Source organism: Aspergillus tubingensis, assembly GCF_013340325.1.
Source record: "Aspergillus tubingensis WU-2223L DNA, scaffold_15, whole genome shotgun sequence".
NCBI classification, from domain to species: domain Eukaryota; kingdom Fungi; phylum Ascomycota; class Eurotiomycetes; order Eurotiales; family Aspergillaceae; genus Aspergillus; species Aspergillus tubingensis.
Genome location: NW_023336289.1, coordinates 1096853 through 1117350, shown reverse-complemented (window position 1 = coordinate 1117350; position 20498 = coordinate 1096853). Strand labels below are relative to the sequence as shown.

General features: G+C 47.9%; 7 protein-coding genes across 7 annotated transcripts; 4 read left to right on the top strand and 3 right to left on the bottom strand.

Moving 5' to 3' along the window:
• Positions 1-1900: 1900 nt before the first annotated feature.
• On the top strand, positions 1901-2632 carry AtWU_11205 (tetratricopeptide repeat family protein; the record flags this gene model as incomplete). Its single annotated transcript, XM_035506307.1, has 1 exon — positions 1901-2632. The coding sequence occupies one exon, from the start codon at positions 1901-1903 to the stop codon at positions 2630-2632; it is 732 nt and encodes a 243-aa protein (XP_035362200.1).
• Positions 2633-4258: 1626 nt separating this feature from the next.
• AtWU_11204 (transcription factor domain family protein) lies at positions 4259-6343 on the bottom strand (the record flags this gene model as incomplete). Its single annotated transcript, XM_035506306.1, has 7 exons — positions 4259-4509; positions 4569-4674; positions 4735-4900; positions 4957-5483; positions 5554-5598; positions 5664-6199; positions 6289-6343. The coding sequence occupies 7 exons, from the start codon at positions 6341-6343 to the stop codon at positions 4259-4261; spliced, it is 1686 nt and encodes a 561-aa protein (XP_035362199.1).
• Positions 6344-7504: 1161 nt separating this feature from the next.
• AtWU_11203 (carbonic anhydrase family protein) lies at positions 7505-8779 on the top strand (the record flags this gene model as incomplete). Its single annotated transcript, XM_035506305.1, has 1 exon — positions 7505-8779. One exon carries the CDS (start codon positions 7505-7507, stop codon positions 8777-8779), a length of 1275 nt encoding a protein of 424 aa, XP_035362198.1.
• A 3195-nt stretch (positions 8780-11974) lies between these two features.
• Positions 11975-13525, bottom strand: AtWU_11202 (thiamine pyrophosphate-dependent dehydrogenase E1 component subunit alpha; the record flags this gene model as incomplete). The annotated part of the gene is made up of 5 exons (XM_035506304.1): positions 11975-12742; positions 12794-13003; positions 13056-13117; positions 13169-13356; positions 13422-13525. The coding sequence occupies 5 exons, from the start codon at positions 13523-13525 to the stop codon at positions 11975-11977; spliced, it is 1332 nt and encodes a 443-aa protein (XP_035362197.1).
• Positions 13526-14570: 1045 nt separating this feature from the next.
• AtWU_11201 (putative biotin-dependent 2-oxo acid dehydrogenases acyltransferase) lies at positions 14571-16207 on the top strand (the record flags this gene model as incomplete). Its single annotated transcript, XM_035506303.1, has 4 exons — positions 14571-14742; positions 14844-14947; positions 15002-15073; positions 15137-16207. The coding sequence occupies 4 exons, from the start codon at positions 14571-14573 to the stop codon at positions 16205-16207; spliced, it is 1419 nt and encodes a 472-aa protein (XP_035362196.1).
• Positions 16208-17326: 1119 nt separating this feature from the next.
• dot1 (histone methyltransferase DOT1) lies at positions 17327-18832 on the bottom strand (the record flags this gene model as incomplete). The annotated part of the gene is made up of 1 exon (XM_035506302.1): positions 17327-18832. The coding sequence occupies one exon, from the start codon at positions 18830-18832 to the stop codon at positions 17327-17329; it is 1506 nt and encodes a 501-aa protein (XP_035362195.1).
• Positions 18833-19485: 653 nt separating this feature from the next.
• AtWU_11199 (putative mitochondrial inner membrane protease subunit Imp2) lies at positions 19486-20372 on the top strand (the record flags this gene model as incomplete). Its single annotated transcript, XM_035506301.1, has 2 exons — positions 19486-19925; positions 20000-20372. 2 exons carry the CDS (start codon positions 19486-19488, stop codon positions 20370-20372), a joined length of 813 nt encoding a protein of 270 aa, XP_035362194.1.
• Between the last annotated feature and the right edge of the window lie 126 nt (positions 20373-20498).

The window sequence follows — 20498 nt, the reverse complement described above, 5'->3', positions numbered from 1 at the left end:
ACTACAACAGTGAATCATCTGGCATGCCGTCAGAGATGGTACAAGACTGAACAACAAAAGCCTGCAATCAGACCCGGGCTGTTGTCACTGTGCGTGCGTTGCAGCGCAATAAGCTTAAGTGATTGTTTCTTCCATGTTCCCAGAAGATCATTGCAGAGTAGAATGATAGCGAACGTTCATGGCGGACGTTCCAATACGTCTTCTCTGAATGGATAGCGCCAGGCAAGACCTGCTTGTGCTATGGAGTCTTCGCTCACGCCCACAACAGTGGCTCCGAAGATGTTTTCCTTTGGCAAGAAGTGTTCCATATATCTCGTCGCACGGCAATTTCAGCTGAGTCTTCCGTGAAAATTCTTTTCGCGTCATCACATAATATCGATATGTGGATTAACACGCCATACTTGAAAATGGTTGGACAAACTTCGCTACCAGTAGCCTCGCTGAGATGGAATAAATAGCCACAGAAGACATTTTACCTCGCTGCCATGGAGGGGAATGCTACGACTTGTCCCAGCGACCGGCTTATTCCCATAAGCATGACTTCACATCATCCTGTATGATTCCTTTGGCGAGTTAATGAAAATAAAAGGCGTTCCGCTTCTTGAGATGGCCAAGGGCCTGCATGGTCAGTAACGGAGTAATGGAATTTACGAGCTGGAAGACCATGAAATAGAATGGGTATTACTCAGACTATTGCTTCATCTTCGAACTTTTACCCCATTAACAATTCTTAGCACAAGGAAGTCAATAATTTGATATGAATCTTAGCCCTATGAGAGTATTTGTATGCTCGACACCGAAGGCTGCATTATCAACGCAATGCCAACAGACTAGCATTCTGCATTGTGCACATTCAAAGTCGAGTTCCTACAATTGACAAATCTTTCTGAGTGTTGTGTTTGCCATGATAGATTTGGACTGGACATACTGTTACTGGTTGACTCCAGTGTCTGCTATACCTGTCATTGACATCACCTATCTGGTTCATGACAAATTTTGAACGGGCGTAAATCCCAAGAGTATCTAGGAAATACACACGCGTGTCGCAGTAATCTCAGCCACTAAGAATCAGAAACATCCATATAAAACCTGATACGGTGGGCTGATATAGGGACGAGAGCAAACGAGAATGTATCATTTTATGCTTACAGCTTCCTATCTTCTTCGACGGCCATGGGCAAAGCTGATATAGCTTTCATTCGGAAAAGGCACCATAGGAGCCAGCTTGAAATGTCTAGCTAGTCGCAAGTCCTAATGACCATGACCTCGATGCCCTTAGGAACCCCCCAAAGCAGAGCACTGGAAAAGATGCAATCTTCATTCTGGTAGCTTCTATCAACATAAATACGAAGTGAGCGAGCTCCGGAGAAATCTTCCGGCTTCGTACAGCCACTGTTGCTATTCTTCATGTGGTCTATCTAACCAAATGACTCCTATTGCTGCTGGTGATGATATCACTACGCTTATAGTCCCTGGCAGGAACCGAAATGGCCAATTAGTTGCCGAGTCAGTATGTCGTCAAAGTCTATATTAAGCCTTTGGATCATAATGATCCATGGACAGGAAAATCCTTGAGTTGAAGAACTATATCATCTATTTTCAATTTCTATTGTTCTGATTGCCGAGTATACCTTCTACAAGTTTGAACATTGAATTCGACATTCATTATCTGAACGTTTCGACCTATTTATCTACCATACTAGCAAGTTTATTGCTTCATACTACAACCACACAGCCACCCATTTCATCAGATAATCCACTGGAGACCATACAACCTACTATATTCTCGCCTGAAACATCTCAGACGCTGAGTTACCTAAAGAGCTCCTTTGTACAGGAAACTCTACTCTCCCTCCACCTACTCAACTAAACATCAGTATCCATCTTGAAATTCTACAAGATGGCTCCTATCCTTTTATACAACAATTTCCGCCACTCCTTCAAGTCCTTGAATCGCATCATCCACCCTCGCAAGGGCGAGGATAAGGGCAAAACCAGAGCCCAGCACGATTTATCCTCAGCCCTAACACGACTTTTCGCCAACACTGAAGAGGATGAAAATGAAGAATTGTCTATCTCTCACATCACGGAATCTACTTCTCAAATTCTGGTCGAAGACCAAGATCCAGCCCTCAATACCATCCTCCACACACTCTCCTTTACCAGAACTACCAGCACGTCCGACAGCTCTACTCTTCTTCCACTTCTTGCTTCTGCCCTCGACACTCTATCGACCTACACCCAGAACCACAAAGTCAACACTCTTCCAATCTATACCTCCCTCTTGCGTCATCTTGACACCTATATCAGCTATCTCATTTGGGATCACGAGATCCTTCTCACAGATGCAGAGATTATCTTTACTGCCTCCACGAGCCCAACTTCCGAACACCGACACAACATCGTTCTCCAGCTGGAAGCTGACTATGTCTCAAACTACGAGACATGCAAAACGCTAATAAATCGTCTCAATCAACTAGTTGATATAGAGATAATTGAACGTGCGGGTTGGATATTCCCTCGCCAGACTGGCTGGATAGGAGTGAGGAGAGAAGTTATAAGACTTGAAAAGACTCTGAAAGAAATCAGATGGGCTGGCAAGTTGAGAGAAGTTAATTACGTGGATTACTAAATCCTTTCCGCCCAACTTCTCCCCACTCTACTGCCTTTCCTGCTGTACCTCTCTTTCCTCATCTCCTTTCGACGGTGTTACTCTCTCTTTCTATGCCTCTTAGACTCCAATTATTTTCCCTTTATTTGTATCTTCCTCTATTCTCCTTTCTGTCACTACTGCAGTTGGGCGAGCCATATACTGGCTCTCCCAGGGTTGGGTGGTGGGAAACTTTCATATCATTTCTTCGTTTCTATATTTTCTCTCTTCATTACTACCTCGGTTGAGAGAGCCCTATATCGGCTCTTTCAGGGCGGGTGGTGGGAACTTTTGTACTTTTCAATTTTTTTTTCTCTGCTTGTTCTCACTGTTACTACCTCAGTTGAGCAAGCCATATACTGGCTCTCAGGGTGGGTGGTGGGAAAATTTTGTATTATATTTCCTTTGTTTCGAGCGACATCCTCACAATCCTGTTTCGAGCTGAATTTCAATCAACTCCCTATCCTGTTGCGTGATACCCATGTACTTGGTTATATTGACACATCGAATGTCAAAACATCTTCAAACATCTAAAAAGTACGGTCCCCATACCTGGTATACTACACAACTACTTTCAGGGCGGCGGGTCGAATGAAAATCCCCGACCCCCGTTCCGATGATTATCATCGATGTACTCTCCACCAATTAGCAATCCCAACAGGTAGCAACAGCACTATATCACGAACAGAGTACACTTGGTACTTCATAAAGGATGGTAAAAGACTGCTTCTCTCAAGGAGTCAGACTGAGTCCCCAGCATTATCGTATCGCCTAAAGTAAAATGGTATAGCTGACAACATACACAAACGTACCAATATCACCTACGATTATAAGTCTTATCTTTTCAAGTAACAATGTTCAGAGCATAGAGAATTTTTGCCTTTGATATGGCAAAATTGTAGAGAATCCAAAATAGCATCAAAACCTACTTATCGAAGGCTGTCTTGCTGGCTGCCAGACAAAAATAATGTCAGATCATGTCTATCGACCAGCTGACAGAGCAAATTCGTTTCGACGTAGCCTCTTTGAACTAGAGGCTGTGGAGGTTGACTATGTATAGGCTCGTATGTGGATCTTGTAGGTTCTGTCTTATCTAAATGTATTTTAGTAAGGGGCCATTTGCTTCTGGGTCTATAACCTATCGATGCGCTGATTACTAGTCTAGAATTGAGAGATCACATCCATATAATCAGCTGATGAGAGATACCTTTCAATCTAATTTATATTGCTGCCATATATACTCTAGCTTCGAGTAAGAGGAAATGCTATCCACTCTAGATACATAGATGATCACGTCAATTTTGGCCACCAAAAGTCATAATGAAGATACCCGAAAAGAATTGCACCAACCCCACATAGGCAGTGCAATGAGTTATAAAAGCATGTTCAGCAATGAATGAAAACATGATTAAACATTAGACATTAAATGAATGAGGTAAGATGAAACAAAATCAAATAGATGAGGAGAGGGGCCGGGAGGATAGAGCATAGGGATAAAGAAAAGCTCAACAGAGAATTAGAAGGGGCGAGAGAAAGAAACGGAAAAGTTTGCACCCCACACCGTGAGGTAGCCAAGGAAGGAAATAGGAAAGACGCCAGAATGAATCGTCAGTCCTTTCTTCGCCATGGAACCATTTCAGCCACGGTATGGCTGCTGGAGCCCACCACCACCCCCACTGTCTCCTCCCTATCATTGCTTCGAACCGCCACCTGCAATTTCATTTTGAGGCCAACTCCTTCGATAAAATGCCATAACAAGTAGAGGTTGTAGAAGTAGACTACGACTCCTCTTTCGTGGTATTCGGCGCGGGGGGCATCGTCGGGGATCGTGAGGTCAATTTGGGCCACAAATTCAGCGTCTGAACGATGTTAGTTTATACGTCTGTGGTCAATAAATGTGCGAATAGGTTAGGCCGACCGTCTGACGTTTCTTTAAAGCGATGGACATAAACATCTCCTACACGTTGCCCTCGTTCCACACTCAGTCTGAACGGCGTCTTCCCTTCCTGGAGGTTCTGCTCGTTCTGCAGAAAGAAAGGGTTATGAAAAAGCAGTCATCGGGGTAGGGTTAGAATGGAGCGTACTGGATTGAAAATAGGGAAATCATAACGCCTTGAAAAGGTGAGCCCCGTCGCTGCCAACACCTCGATGACCGGGCAGCTGATTTTGTATCCCCAGGGGCCGTGGTACTGCACGGGGTTTGAAATTGTTATTCCCTTCAAAGTTAATCCATACGACACGGCGATTATGCTGTGAGTGAATGTTAGGATCGATGGCTACGTTGCAAAATGGGGGATGACACATACGCTTCATTACCAGGTAGATAGTGAACTTTTGGCCGTTTGTCTTCATTGAATTCCTCCAAAACCTCCTTGACTCGTTTTCTCAGATAAGGAGACTTGCTGAACCCACCCACAATCACAATCCTGTTGACTCCATCATTGATGTGGTTCGTGAGCCTCTCAATGATGGACCCCACGACAAGCTTGAAGGCGTCCAAGAGCGAATCTTTAGTGAACTTGAAGAAACCGGTCACCGGATTGTAACAATCATTCCGCGCGTTTGGGTTCCTGGTTCTCGTAAGACCCGGGATAAAAATCGGCAGATCATTATCGCCGGTGAATTGATGCTTGGCCAAAACGGCGCCGTGTCGAATCTTGCGGTTGATAGCCGGTCCCTGGCGCAACTCCAATTGAGCACAGATGTGTGCCATCAAGTTCGTCTCAACCATATGACTGGCATTCTCAGCTGTGCTCTCCTCTTTGACTGGGTGGAAATTCACATTCCGCGGCTCGTCAGCATCCATCGCGAGCACTTCGAATTTGGTGAAGTCCTTGTCTTGTACGTCAGAGCAATGGATTCCCAATCTTCAATCCGGTTGGGAACAGAAAGAATTGGCTTACGCTAGTAATCCCCCCTAGATCGCAGACAAGCACGGAGTCTCCCACCTGTGCCAAACAAGATCAGCAAGTAAGTTGATGTCCGTTTATTGATATATGCTACTACTGCTTACCTGCATGTCCCCTTCGCGGAGTTGATCCGCCGCTCCGATTGCCGCGGCTTTCGCCTCTGACATGTAGAATATGCGAGCGTTGTCATTCCCGTGCTGGAAGCCAGCCTCCTCGATGGCAGCACGCATCACAATTTCTCCCTCCTCCTTCCATGTGTTGGGCATCGCAAAATGCCAGTCAATTTGGGGTAGTCGCCTGACTTCGATGGATTCCGAGACTATGCGATCATCACGAAATGCGATGCGGAGGCATCTGAGGAAGTCGGCTATGGACCTTTGCGTCGGTACTTCGTTCCTGTTGTCTCCGGGCAAGTTGCCCTTGTCAGAGATAACTCTCTGGTCTACCGAGTCTATATTGGGGGACCCGACAATTCTCAGCTTCATCATAATTAGGTGTGTGTCGCTCTGATCTACACCATGGCCCCAAGTACGTTCACCTCCGGGGCGATAAGCCAACAGCGTTGGGATGATGGCGGACTCGTTGCCCCCGGGGCGCCACTCAAGGACTTTTTCCTTGGTGGGGTAGTAATAGGTCACCACTAAAGCACGGCCAAATTAGCGCCGTGACTTGACTGAAAGAAAGGAAACAAAGGGGAAGTAATGGTCAAAGGGAACGGCAGTCACTTGCCCGTTTTTGTGGTCCCTATGTCCACGCCAACAACCAGGCGCTCCTCGTTGTTCATCATGTAGCGGAAAAAATAATTAATTAAAAAAAAGGGGGAAAAAGAAAGAAAGAAAGAAAGATAAAAACGCAGTAAACGATGGGAATATGGTAAGTATCAAAGTGAGAGGGTACATGGACAAAACCAAGGTGGAGATGAATCAGGTTAGCAAAGTATGCAATTTCATGGAGTCATGTAAGCAGCGGGGAGGCCAAATCCGTGCCTTTTATATCTGCTCTCTTACACGGATAAATAAGTATCGAATAGATTCACCTAACTCGCCGTGTCTCTCTTCATCCCTTTCCCCCGAATTTTAATTTCTCTGTCTCTCTTCTCGGAAATGAGAAAGTTAGTGTGCCTAACTCACATACGCACATTCTCTGTCAACTTCTTAGAATAAAATTGAATAAAATTTGATGTAAACTAAATACAAGACAAAAGAAAAAAAAGAAAAAATAAAGGAAAAATAAAAATGAATATACAAATATATATATATATATATAAGAGTATATGAACATATAAAAAAAGGAAAAATCACGCCCAACTATGCCCCATTCATCATGTGCTACCTGATTCCTCCCGGCGAAACCTAAAAGGAAACTAGGTTTGAAGACGATATTGGGGTGAGGGGAAATAGACTAGGCGAGAATGAAAAAAAAAAAAAAAAAAAAAATTGGGGGGGAAAGAAACTTCACTAAAATAAATAAGAGGATGAAGGATAAAATGGGAAGATACGGAGTGCCGAAGGTAAATAAGATAGGTGGCTGAGGGAATAGAAAGCGTTGTACGGGAGTTATACCAAGAGTAAAGCATAAAGGGAGGGAGAAAGAGACATTTGGAAGGAAAAAAGAATTGACTTAAAATAGAAATAGAATTAAAAAAACACAGAAAACCACAACCAAAAACGAAGAGAAAGAATAAAGAAAACAGACAAAAACTAGGTTTATGAAGAGCAGAGTTAGAGGAAACGTATAATGAGCAAGGATCCACTGAATACGAATGACTTGGATTCCCAACAGATCATGTATGCACACTTCGATCAGTCTTCCTACTTCTTCTTCTCAACTCTCATCCCTCTTGCCTCTATTATATCTGTTAAGTCAAGCCAGCGCTGCATTGCCCCATTCAACGTGTCCCATTGTCTCAATAGTATTCGTCCCTTCCGCCTTCTATCCGACAAACATGGTCACTGCCAGACGGTCTGAGGAGCCTGACGAGCCTAAAACAGACCAGTTGTCCTCTCAGGATGAGTCCGAGACACCAAGGTCGGAGCGAGTCTACGGTTGCGATTCTTTTTTCATTACGCGCGAAGAATACCATGATGTCTTGAGGCATTGCAACGCCATGAAGCTCGATCCATCCCTCCGTCGATGCATTCCCGATCTTGTCCATGAGAACTTTGAGTTCCTAGAATCTGCTATTCACGGTTGGGCTTACTCTTGGACACGATGTGACTCATTGTCAGATCTTCCACGGACTGACAAGCAGGCCATCATTGAAAGCCTTGATGGCTACTGTGTACAGGAGGATTGGAAAACCATTCATGCTCTCCTCCCCCCTGCCACTCAAGAGCATATGGGCCCTGTTTTAGCTGCTACCATGCTCTACCAGTACATCTTTACCAAATTCATCGACTCCCCTTTCTGGTTTGTGGATGGAAAGATCAGTCCCACAGATGCCAAGGGCGATTCTCAGTTCCACCAAAGGCTTCAATATTTTTACGATAGATTCCGGGAAACAGACGCCTTCAACGCAGCTTGGTGGAAATCAATCACTGTCACCGAAGCTAGCTCCCGCAGCATGAGCGACATACCTAACACAAAGCTGTCGAAGGACACGAACGCCCGGCGCCCGATAATCCTCAAAGACCTTACCGAGGAGTTGCTTGAGCGCCGGGTTTTCCAACTTCTTCTCAGCCCGCTGCAGGATGAGGCAAAGATCACTCAGCGTAACAGCGCCCTTCACGCGCTTCTCGAGTCCGCCGCGGATTATATCACCTACACTGAGGGTGGAATGTACGGCAACAGCAACGTCGACCGGCTTCCCGATCTGCCCGCCGCTTTCCACTATGATTCAGAAACTATGACACCCCATTCGCACCACTTCACCAGTTATCACCGCACGCCGAGATTCGCACCTCTCGCGGGGGGGCGGGTTCTGGTCGTTACTCGCCCGAGCCTGTCCTATACCGATATGAGATCTTTCGGCCCCCGTCACAAAATCCCTCATCACCGAATTTTCAAGGCGGACGTGTTGGTGGAGAGGAGGATACCGAGGACGAGGCAGGCCTCACGAACTGGGTCTGCAGGCGGTGCAGCAAAAGCAGTGGAAACAACAAAGGGAACGCCAGCCAAGGGAGCAGGAAAACGGGGCGCAAAGACTGGCGGCTCTAAGAAAGAAAAGGTGCCTCTGGGAGAGCAGTTGCCGCCTCTGAGGAAGTCATTCTGGCGGCAGTGAACGGCGTGACTCATTTTAACGGTTGCTATCGTCGTTCTACAATCGGTTCTCCTCTTTTTCATAGTATTTATTTCTTTGATTGATGTTGTTTTTTATATTTACCTACGTAACTCCGGCTATCCGTAGATTTACTAATATGCGAGTTCGGCCAACTATCTGTACGGGAACTTATGATGCTTCAAGTATAGACCTTATTGTCGATCTATTGTTATGCTTGTGGATTCTAGTTACCTTCTCATTTCCATGGAACACAGGATACAAAGCAACGGTACCAGGACATCTGACTACCCTAAGTGACTAACTTCGATTCTATTATTTTATTTTTTTATTGTGACCAATCCGGTCACGACCGCCAAACACTCAGTATGGAAGCCACTAATCCATTCGTCGGGACATATTACTGCTGTTAAACTAGTAAAGCCCTCCCGTCAGCTTAGCATATCTGACAAGTTGTATCAGTTTGCTTCTCTGCAGACTGAAACCCCTCATACTTCGATAGAACGCTTCACCTCATGCAAAGGGTTAGAGGGGACTCTGAGTGAGCACGTTTAAAGTGTTCATGAAGTGGTAATCCGGTTTCGGAAATGCCAAAGTCCATTGTCAATTAGGACGCTGGCGACGGGGCGATTTTGAACTGAGCGAATGGTATCACCATCACATTTCAAAACTGACTGCAGGTAAAAATGGCAGGGGAATAAACTCCTGGCACTGAACCAATGATTGCCTTGTCTGCTAGGAAGGATGCGTTGAGATGAAGCGAGGTGGCTGATGTTCCCGTCTGCTGATACCTCCATAGTGGCTCAATCATCCTATAATACTCTTACTCTCTAGGTTACAACTATTGATTCAGGGGGCGGTGATTGTGAAGGTTGGAGTTGCAGATACTACACTTCACCAACAGGGATGCCCTTGTTCCCGTCCCATCGTGGTCTGCAAGACGCTCTCCGAAGAAAGTTTCCAACAAGAATACGGGCTGGCTGGAATACTGCTCTCAAAATACTGACCGGATCGCCCTCTTATATTATGGCGTGTGTATGGGAGGCAGACGCCACGCGGATTAAAGGTATCGCGGGTTTCACCGGACTGTAGTATCATGGACAAGCAGCTTCCCGTCTCGACAAGGCTCGACAGGCGTTTGTGGTAATCCCTGTGGGCTGACCTGTGTTTCCGTGTGATACATCGAATGGTTCTTCATCATCCAGCACTGTCTGAAACAAGCTCCAGGCCCCCAGATAAACGAGACCGAATGAGGAAAAGGATGAGCGGACATGAGCATGAGGAGATAGTTTCCACGCTCCTCGTATAGGTCTCAGAAGTATTGAACGGTGTAAAAATGGGTATAGATACCCCGGAGGAGGTAAGAGCGCAAACTATGATAGATCAGCAACCATGTTGTCAATCATGCTGTCGATCCATGGCAGCTGCCATTTCTCCTCTCCCGTTTGTGAACTTGGACTGCGTCCAATCTTGTCCGTATATGCACGCCACGGGCACGGGTCTTTCCTTTACTTTTCTCTCTCTCTACTCGCCTTCTTGGTTCAAGAGGAAGTATAGCCGACCAGCAATTTCCCCATGCAGAAGTGAGTTCGTAAGCTAGTCACACTCTTGTAACCAGGTAATCCGTAATGTGTGCTTTCCGGCAACAAGTCTGTATTGTGTCTCGCAGCTCGAGCTAGGGTAGCATGTCCAGCTACCAAGCCTGCCGCGTTCTATTGATCCCGACAGTACGAAAGCTAGACGATTAAATTAACAGGAGGGACAATTCTAGAGAGTGAAACTTAGGGGTGGAGGATGATCAGAGGTCTGGTCTCATTGAGTGTATCTGTCTGCTTACACTCTCCCAGTCTCTCCATCCAATCATGAGCTTTTTGCCCTTTTGTCTCTGTAGTTAGTCATAATGACTCCATTAATTCACTGGGACTGACCGTCGTCCCTAGTCTGTTGCAACCCCTTGGCTTTCCCTTTCCCCGCCGCTGCTGCCTGCGTGGCGGTGGCATCAACAGCTTTCCCAGGTCGAGTACATCCTTCCGGTACTCATATCAATTTGGTCTCACAACTATCGAAGAACCAAGGGGAAAATCAAGATCACAATACGCCCCTTCGCAACCGCTACTTACTTTACCAGAGTTTCCTCAGCCAGTCCCACCTACCGGAACCGACGTTATCTCTAGACAGCTACACTTGTCGCATGCCACATCGATCTCGTCACGTCGACCACGCCTTCGCTCCCCTACCTTATAGATGAACCATGTATCCATCCATGGGTTAGCGACGTGGATTCAGCCTCTCACCTCGATTTTTGACCTTTACAATACCATCTTCCTTCTCATGCATGTCTGCCAGGAGCAGACGGCTTACAGCACTTTTTTCCTGAAAATGCTCTGGTTTGATCACATCATCCGCTGACTCAACCCTCATAAAACGTCAGTGGTGCCTTGAAATCCATCCTATCGACTCTGATGAATGAGATACCCCGGGGTGGAAAAGCCAGCCACGTTCATGGTAGAATGTCATGGGACTTTGGAAGGGCAACGCAGCAGATTCTGTTCGTGAGGGCTGGTCATTCCGCTGGTTTCGAGCTTGGAAGGGGCTCGGAAAATCTCTGTACATATGTAGACATGTAGGCGATTAGATGAGGGTTACTGCTGAAGTACCTTTGTTTTCGCATCTGGTTGGTAATAAGTAACGTCAGATAGAAACTGAGCTTTAGTTGGTTGCCTGGACAGGTTTTCAGCTGAAAATGTATCTTGACGACATGTATTCCATGCAGAAAAGTGCACTCTGGTGTGTCTACTGTGTCTGACGGCGGGCCAAGGCCTTGTTCTCCTTCGGACCTAGTAGAGACGGCCTCCTGAAATGTCCGAGGAAGGTGTCGATCAGACGCACCGGGAGAAAGGGTTCCTCTATTCGATCGTGCACCCGGAAAGATGGCAGCGTGGTAGTGCATCAGATGCAGCCTGGAAACTTGTGTGACCATCCTAATCACTTCTTACTTCGCGCAAAGGCCGCCTTGCGCCATGTGTGATCTCTTGGTGAGTAGGCATTCATATCACAAATTGTATCATGGAGAAGCCTAATGAATCTTCCTCTATATGCTGATCGGGCTTTACGGCTATAAACATAAAAGAAAGCACTGCCACGTAGGTTCCTCATGACTTGGGCTGACAAGAAGCGTCGACCAGGACCACAGGTCTATCATAATCCATTCACTCCATCTTGGAACTGATGCAAATCATATTCCTCAGGATATGTCTCCAGTATCCTCTTCAACTCCTTCATTTGAGCCTCCGCCTCCTCCGTCAACTCGTCGTAGACCCCCTCAAATGCTTCCCTCAACGGGGGCTTCTTCTCCCGCTCTGCCTCTCCAAACTCCCTGAGCACCTCTTTCCGGATCTTATCACGCGTTTCACGTTCTAGATCCTCGCTCCAGTGACCCTCATTTTCCAACCACTTCCGCAACCGGATAATCGGGTTATCGCGACGTTTCCAGTCCTCGACTTCTACCCTTGCCCGATACGCAAAGCTATCATCACTGGTGCTGTGATGCGATACACGGTAGCTCATTGCTTCTATGAGGACAGGTTTACCTCCATCTTGAAGGGCGAGACGACGAGCTTCACGCATTGCCTCGTAGACCGCGAATATGTCGTTACCGTCCACCCGAATGGTGTCAATGCCGTAGCCAACACCACGGCTGGCGATACCATCACCCCTGTATTGTTCTAGTGTAGGGGTGGAAATTGCATATCCATTGTTGCGGCAGATGAATACCACGGGACAGGACCGCGTCGCGGCTATATTCAAGCCCGCGTGGAAGTCGCCTTCGCTGGCGGCTCCTTCGCCGAAATAGCAGGCTACAATTCGCGCCGGGGTATCGGGGTTCTGTAGTGATTGTAACTTTAGAGCGTATGCAGCACCGGAGGCTTGAGGGATTTGGGTTGCAAGGGGGGAGGAGATTGTGTGCTAGATATATGGTTAGAATGCGGTTGGGCAGGTCGTGTGGAGGGGACGAACTGTTCGGGGATAGTTGCAGCCATAATGAACGGGCATGTTACGGCCTTTACTGTTATCAAATCTATTCGCAAACAGTTGGCTCATAAAGTCTTTCAGAGTGAAGCCGCGTTGTTGGAAGACGCCTGCTTCGCGGTACTGGGCGAATACTACGTCGTCGGGGGTTAAGGCTGCGGCGGATCCAACGCTGATTCCTTCTTCACCGGCAGATACCTAACGAGGTCAGACTTCAATATTATTGAGGTAGTGATGGTTCTGAGCATACCATATAGAAGCTCAGTCGACCCTGCCGTTGCGCTTCGAACATGATGACGTCCATGACACTTACTAGATGCCGTCAGATCACGAAGTAGCATGATAATATGGGATGTTTCTAACCTGTCAACATGTTCTTGTACCATGTCAAAATTTCCTCCTTTGGCACATCGATGGACTTGCGCGACTTATCGACGAGTACTCCGTCGGAGTCCATGACTCGGTACGTAGGGATATTGGACATTTCGGTAGGATTGATGAAGGTCATGTCGGTGGTAAATTTGCTATTGATCGCGCCTGGAAATCGAACACTACTATTGTCAGTCTTGCTAAATGTTCCCTATCATCTGAGCTAGGCTTTTGTGAGTGACCTTACCGATCCGATCCAGGACGCTGGGATATAGAATTGCTCCATCGCCGTGGGACCTTGGACAGCGACTGGGAAGAGCGCAAAAAGCGAGTTGACCGCAATGACTGCATGTTGGGAGTAGCTTATGAAAGGAGGGCCAGCCCTGGGTGTTCAGGAAATGCGATGGCCTCTCCTCATGATAGAAGGGCGTTATTCTTAACTCGAGGGATGCTGGGAATGCGGAGGCCGGTTGGCATCGGCCCTTAGAGCGGGTGATTTCCCCACCCGCCGATATCCGAGCCGGGGTAGAAGAAGCTAAGTATTAGGCTGTGTCCGGCAACTGCGATAAGCGACTGGATAAACCTCAGATAGTGTCCTGATAAGGAACTTTTCTTCTCTTCGTTTCTGCTAATAAACCCCAATCGACGTGGTGTTTATTCCGCCTGATACTGAACGAGACCATGCGACACGAATAAGTAGTTAGTACTTAGTAACAGCCCAAGCAAGGTGTCCTCTTGTTGCTTAGTAAGCTTAGCCTATTAATTAACTAACTAGTTATGGGGTTATTGCTGCCATTGATATCCATCTCATTTAGTCCCAGAGTTCGTGCTCATTTTTTCTAGGCTAGGCGGAGTAGTTAAACATTACAGCTATGCTCCTTGACGGAAAAGAACGGGAATGAAATGACCATTATCAATAGTACTATACTACTATTACTTTCGCGTTGAAGGCATAGTATCACTAAAACCTATTTGAAGACTTGGATTGGTAGTACTGGATGCCGTTTTATCTTATTCTCTTCGATTTTCTTGAATTATAATATCCTCTATTTTTCCATATTCTATATTGTTGATATATTTTGATTTTTAACCAGTTCGTCATACCCTTTGGTATAGCATGGTCCGCACGTGCCATGTTCAATGGCGGAAGAACCAGCGGCCCCGAAGTACTAATTACTAGATAGTTGCGGGCGGAAAGTGGAAATGCGGAGTAACATCACGTGCTATGATGCCAGGCATCGGTTATCATCGGACGCCGGCGTACCTGGATAACCAACAGGGCATTACTTACATACTCCCCTCCCATCATCCATCCTGCAGCCGGAATGCTACATCTAAGTCCCTTCCTCCGTGTGATCTCCCTCTTCTATCCGTTGAAGCCGACACCGGGTTAACTATGAATATTTTGCGCTCAACTGGGAGCTTGTCCCGGGCTTTCCAGCTATGCCACGGGCCAAGGTCCCTACCAGTGATCCGGTGCCAGGCACGACCTCTTCCTCGTCGGGGATTCCACGCCGCCGCCTCTCTGTGGGGTGTGAAGTCTCAGGTACTGAAAGATGTTGGCGAAGGTAAGATAAATTTGCCCAAATGACCATCTTTCCACAATCTTTTGGTCATGATACATATATATACCCTTCATTGTCGGTTGTTTACATTACATTTCCCACAGGGATAACGGAGGTCCAAATAATCCAGTGGTATGTCGAGGAGGGCGCATACATTGAAGAGTGGAAACCACTATGTCAATACCAGTCGGATAAAGCCGTTGATGATGTTAGTTCATGCCTTCTTAGAGACACGCTCTGGAAATTCAGCTAATGGCCATAGATCACTTCGAGATACGAAGGCGTCGTCAAGAAGCTCCATTTTCAAGCAGACGACACAGTACCGACAGGAAAGGTAATAACAACTACAGTATACCGTAGCATGAGATGTTCTTGCTAATCATCCTCTTTCCTATAGGCGCTCTGCGATATAGAAGTTGAGAATGGGAAATATCCGGATGATAACCCGCCGCCTGTTCCAAAGACAGAACCGATAGAACCAACACCGGCCAGGTCTTCTCCTCCAGAAGCTCCGTCAACACAGCCTACACAAACTACTACACCTGCACCAGTAAACAGCATCACAAATAATAAGCCGAGATCACCTCATGCAACATTGGCTACCCCAGCGGTCCGTGGCATGCTGAAGATCCACAATGTGAACATTGAAGATGTACAAGGGACAGGCAAGGATGGGCGCGTCCTCAAGGAAGATGTGCAGCGCTTCATCGCCGAGCGAGACCAAGCACCTTCAACACAGCCCACTGCTCCGGGAATGCAAGAAGAGACCGCAGTCAAATTAACACCAATCCAGAGTCAAATGTTTAAGAACATGACAAACTCCCTCAGCATCCCGCAATTCCTCTACGCTGACGAACTCAACGTTAATAACGTAATGGCCATTAGAAAGAAGCTAGCCAACGACCCCAAAGACCCCCAAAAGATCAGCCTCCTCTCCTTCGTCATCAAAGCCATGTCCCTGGCTTTGAACGACTACCCGCTTCTCAACGCAAAGATCGATACAACCGATCCGGCCAAACCACAATTGATCATGCGGGCAAAACACAACATCGGCGTCGCCATGGACACCCCTCAAGGCTTGTTAGTCCCCAATATCAAAGACGTCGCCAATCGCTCCATCCTAGAAATTGCCGCGGAAATCCTACGCTTGAACGCACTCGCGAAAGAAAGAAAGCTCACACCCGCCGACCTCAGCGGTGGCACCATCACTGCCTCTAATATCGGAAACATTGGAGGTACATACGTCGCACCGGTAGTCATACCGAATGAGATGGCCATCCTCGGCATTGGCAAATCCAGAACAGTACCCATCTTTGATGACGCTGGTCAGGTTACAAAAGGCGAGCTCGTGAATTTCAGCTGGAGCGCCGACCATCGCGTGGTGGACGGTGCCACGATGGCCCGGATGGCTAATCGCGTCCGGGAACTCGTCGAGTCACCGGAGCAGATGCTGTTGAACTTGCGATAGCTTATACATAGAGTTAACCCCTTGTCTGATGCCTGCATCTGCGGTAGTGATTAGCGCCGGCTCAATGCCACATAGCATAGATGACTGCAAATGAAAACATGTATTTTCGCCTTGCTTGGCTTTGAGCAAGCTTGGGTTGTCAGCCATTGGTGTCCATACCATACATCCCACGCTTTACATCGTAAAACATAGAAAGCACTCGAATGGCACCAAGGCCATGGTCAAACAACAACGTGATCGAATCTCCGATCGCATAACTAATCCTCGAGTAGCAAGTCGGGGAACTCTCATCTAGGTATTAGTGCCAAATTGACCGGAATTCAAATTTACATGCTTCTATAGTCATTTTGGAAGAGACCAACCTGGCTGAACCGACTAAGACGCCTTGCTGCAGCATTTCAAAGGATAATATAGCAGATCGGTTGATTTTGATTTGCTTTGTTAATCTATTCTTTACCCCGCGTCGGCGGATAGCACGCCACGTCGGAGGGTTCTGGAGGTTTTCTCCTGGCTTTTCAGCCAAACAACTCTATATACAACAAACGAGGCCACGGCATCGCAGTCTTTCACTGCCTTATGGCATGATGCAGTTTCGCTATCACTTCATTGCGACATTCCAGCATCAGTGTTGTTGAGTTTGATCTGGTGCTGCTGGCTAGTAAGTTCGGTAATCCGCTGACTCGAAGGGTTGCTGGCACCAGCCATACTTGTTGTAAAGGATGGTATGACGAACAGGGGGTGCTTTCGAGTGTCGAGTTGATGTATGCCAGTGATGCTATGCTGTCAGATACGCAGAAGCCAAACAATCTTCAAAAGTTGCCATCTATCCACAATGTACCATCGTCTCACGTATCGTTTCTCATCACAGCTTCAAAGGGTCAATAGCAGAAGTGGGCAGATTTATGTACTAATAATGAGAAGTACTCGGACCATTCTAGCACGCGCTGATGCAGATGCCTGAATCAGAAACCCTGGTATCACGTCCTAAGCCCAAGCATCACAAATGCGAAAAGAGGATAAAAGAAAAAAGGGAAAAGAAGTATGAATACAAGAAACCGAAAATAATCGAGCATGGCGGTCGTGAAACAGCAAAAAGCGTTCAGGGGAGGTAGCAACAGATCATTGCATGCTATCTACGAAAGCCTTCAGACGGGAGCTGTCCTTGGTCGCGATGAAGTAGGTACCGCCGACGTCGGTCCAGCTCACACTGTTCGACCAGTAGTTCCTCTGCTTGACCTTCAGTAGATTGATGGGCGAATTGAGATTGCGAGATTGGATCTTGTGTCCCGCGGGCACGAAGGATTTAAGGGATACGATTTGACACCCCTCCTTCATATCCAAGAAGTGGTTAATTAGCTCGTTATTCAATTGGGGGGTGAACGCCTGATTGTTGATCAAGATAACATCAGCGCGTTTCAGAACGTCGATAATGCTCTGCTCCTTTAGGAAATCGCCCTTAACGAGGTGCGTCTTCCCGGGCGCGATGCCCCATAGCCGACATCGCGACCTAAACTCGGCCTGCTGCAGCTCCGCCAGGTGGGCTGCATTGTTCATCATTTCACAGCCCCAACTCTCACATCCAATCTCAAGCGCCGCCTGGAGGACAACGTTACCGACACCTGAGCCCAGGTCAACGAAAACCTGACCGGACTTTAGCCCAGTCTCCTTGAATATCGTGCTGATGAAGCGCGGAAGAAGTTCTCCGTACACGTTGTCCGTTCCGTTCTCGTACTGGCGAAGAGACTCGACCCGAGGCGACACGGTGCGCGAGTAAATCTGATTCAGAATCCTTTCCACGTGGGGTAAGTTTAAGCGGCTCGTTGAATCCAGTTTCTTCGCGATACTGCCATCACGTCTTAACCGCACAATCGCACTATTGTACTCCGCCACGACACTCCGAAAATCCGCTTCTGATGAATGGGCAAGGGCGCGTCGTAGTCTGCGTTTTATTCCAGTCGATTCATTGTTGAATTCGTCTGCCTCTTCGTCGGGGATATAATTCTGCGACACGATGTCGAGGACTTGAACAATATCATCAATGGGCTTGAAATCGTCGTGGTCTCGAGGGACCACAAGGTCGTATCTCTCCGGGGAGGAAGTACTGGGATACTGCAGGAGTAGCTCCGGTAGCGGCTTGGCTGCCCCAAACGCAGGCTTAAAGTTGCCGGACTTGTGGCGCGACGTGATGTCGGCAGCATGTATCATGGGGAGGGACCGAATGCTATCTTCGGAAAAAGCCTTTAAAGATCGTACGCGCCTAGCCGGGTCTGGCTCTGCGCTGTCGCCTGTCCTAGCCCGTTTGCGCACCTCAAACGAAGAGTCCGTGTCGCTCGCGTCGTCATCGCTCGAAAGTCGTAACTCCGGAGTTTGGCGCTTCCGACTCTGCGCTGGTGTGCCATATCGCCTTTTCGCAGAGGGAGGATCACGGTCCCTGGAGACGGATCTGCTTGCTGATTGTTGCGCTTTGAGCTGAGCAGGAGGGGTTCGAGAGGAGGAGGGACCTGGGGTCTGGGAGGTGGATCGCGAGGCAGGGGCGGTTCGCGTCTGAACAACCTTTCGGATCTGAGGCTTCTTCGGTTGTAAAGAAAAAGCGCCTCCTTTCTGGAGGTGGTCGAAAAATCCCATAAGGCAAGACGGGAACGGGAGAATCGTACTATAGGGGAGCGGGCGGTGAAGGTAAGGACAGCGATGCGCTGGAAAGATATACACAAGAACGGAAAATATAATATATACGGCGAGGTAGGATATGTACGACAAGACAACAAACGGCAAGGGGAATAAGTTAGCTGGGTCTAGTGAAAAGAGAGATTCATGCAAGATGCACGCCCGAACCGCAGTGGCACCCACGAAGCGGGAGGCGGAGAAAGTCACGGTCCGATTCCGCCGAGGTCACATGACCCGCCGCTTTGTTTACCAACTACGTACTACGTAACTTAGTATTTATTATGGGTGCAACAGTTATGCAAACACGCCAAACAGTGCAAACAAGCTCATGATATCAGGAATCGCAATTTAATCCATTATCACAATAATCACCAGTCGAACTCAGTACCCATACAATTCAATCCAGCAATTGCGCTTCACCACCCTCAAACACCACACAATCATATACCCACCACTGTCTCTCCCTAATACCGTCTGCGACTCAGCCATTCTCCATTCACCCTCTCACGCCCCTCCAAACACCTAGCCACCATCCGCCCACCTCCGACTAAACCCCGAGGCCATCAATCGCATCACAACAACTCCCCAATTGATTCACATCCAGACCCCTCAAAATGTCACCACCACACGCACAACCCCCTCGGGCACCTCCTCCGCCCCCAACATCCCGATTCCGAGTCCTACCCCCCGATCTAGCCAAAGCGCGCCGCACCACCCCTCAACCGCAACAACCACCGCAACAACCCCAACAGCCCCGATCCCACCCCCGCCCTTCTTTCTTCAGCCACCTCCGCAACAGCTACGCCTCTCTCCCTCGTCCCTTTCGCTTCATGGGCACCCTCCTCCCCCTCATCCCCATTGGCCTCTTCTTCTCCGAGCACGTATGCCAAGTGATGTGGGTACGCGGACCCAGCATGACGCCGTACCTGAATGAAGACTACGACCAAATGCAGACGAAGAGCGATATAGTTCTTGTGAACATGTGGGGTGGGGGTGGATTGTGGCCGTGGGAACGGAAGAGGAGGTTGGAGAGGGGGATGGTGGTTACGTTTCGGTTTGTTTATCCTTGCCCGTGGTGGGTTTCTGTGGTGGTAGTCTTCCTTTTTACTAATGGTACATGTGTGGTAGATCACCCGCGAACCCCCGCCACATGGCCATCAAGCGCATTATCGGATTACCCGGAGACCAGATCACCACAAGAGAGCCCTGTCTGAAGGAGTCGCAGATTGTGCCGTATAATCATGTATGGTTAGAGGGTGATGCGAAGGATCCGAGGAAGACGCTGGATAGTAATTCGTACGGGCCGGTGAGTATCAGTTTGATTACGGGGAGGGTGATGGCCGTACTGCATCCGCAGTGGAGGTGGTTGGATTGGTCGGGTTGGGAGAATGGGGTGGTGGAAGGTGATGTGGAGCGCAAGTTTGGGGAGGATTATAGACAGGAGGTGCGCGATCGGGTGGTGAAAGAGGCTGTGAAGTTGGAGAGGCCGTTTTTAGAGTGAATCATATGTGTTATGTCATGTATAAGTATTTGCTGGTATGCGCTGTACATAGACGGTTGACTTTTTTGCTCTGTACATTTAGTGTTCCCATAGAGAAGCATCATGAAGCGGTAGATCTGCCTGCAG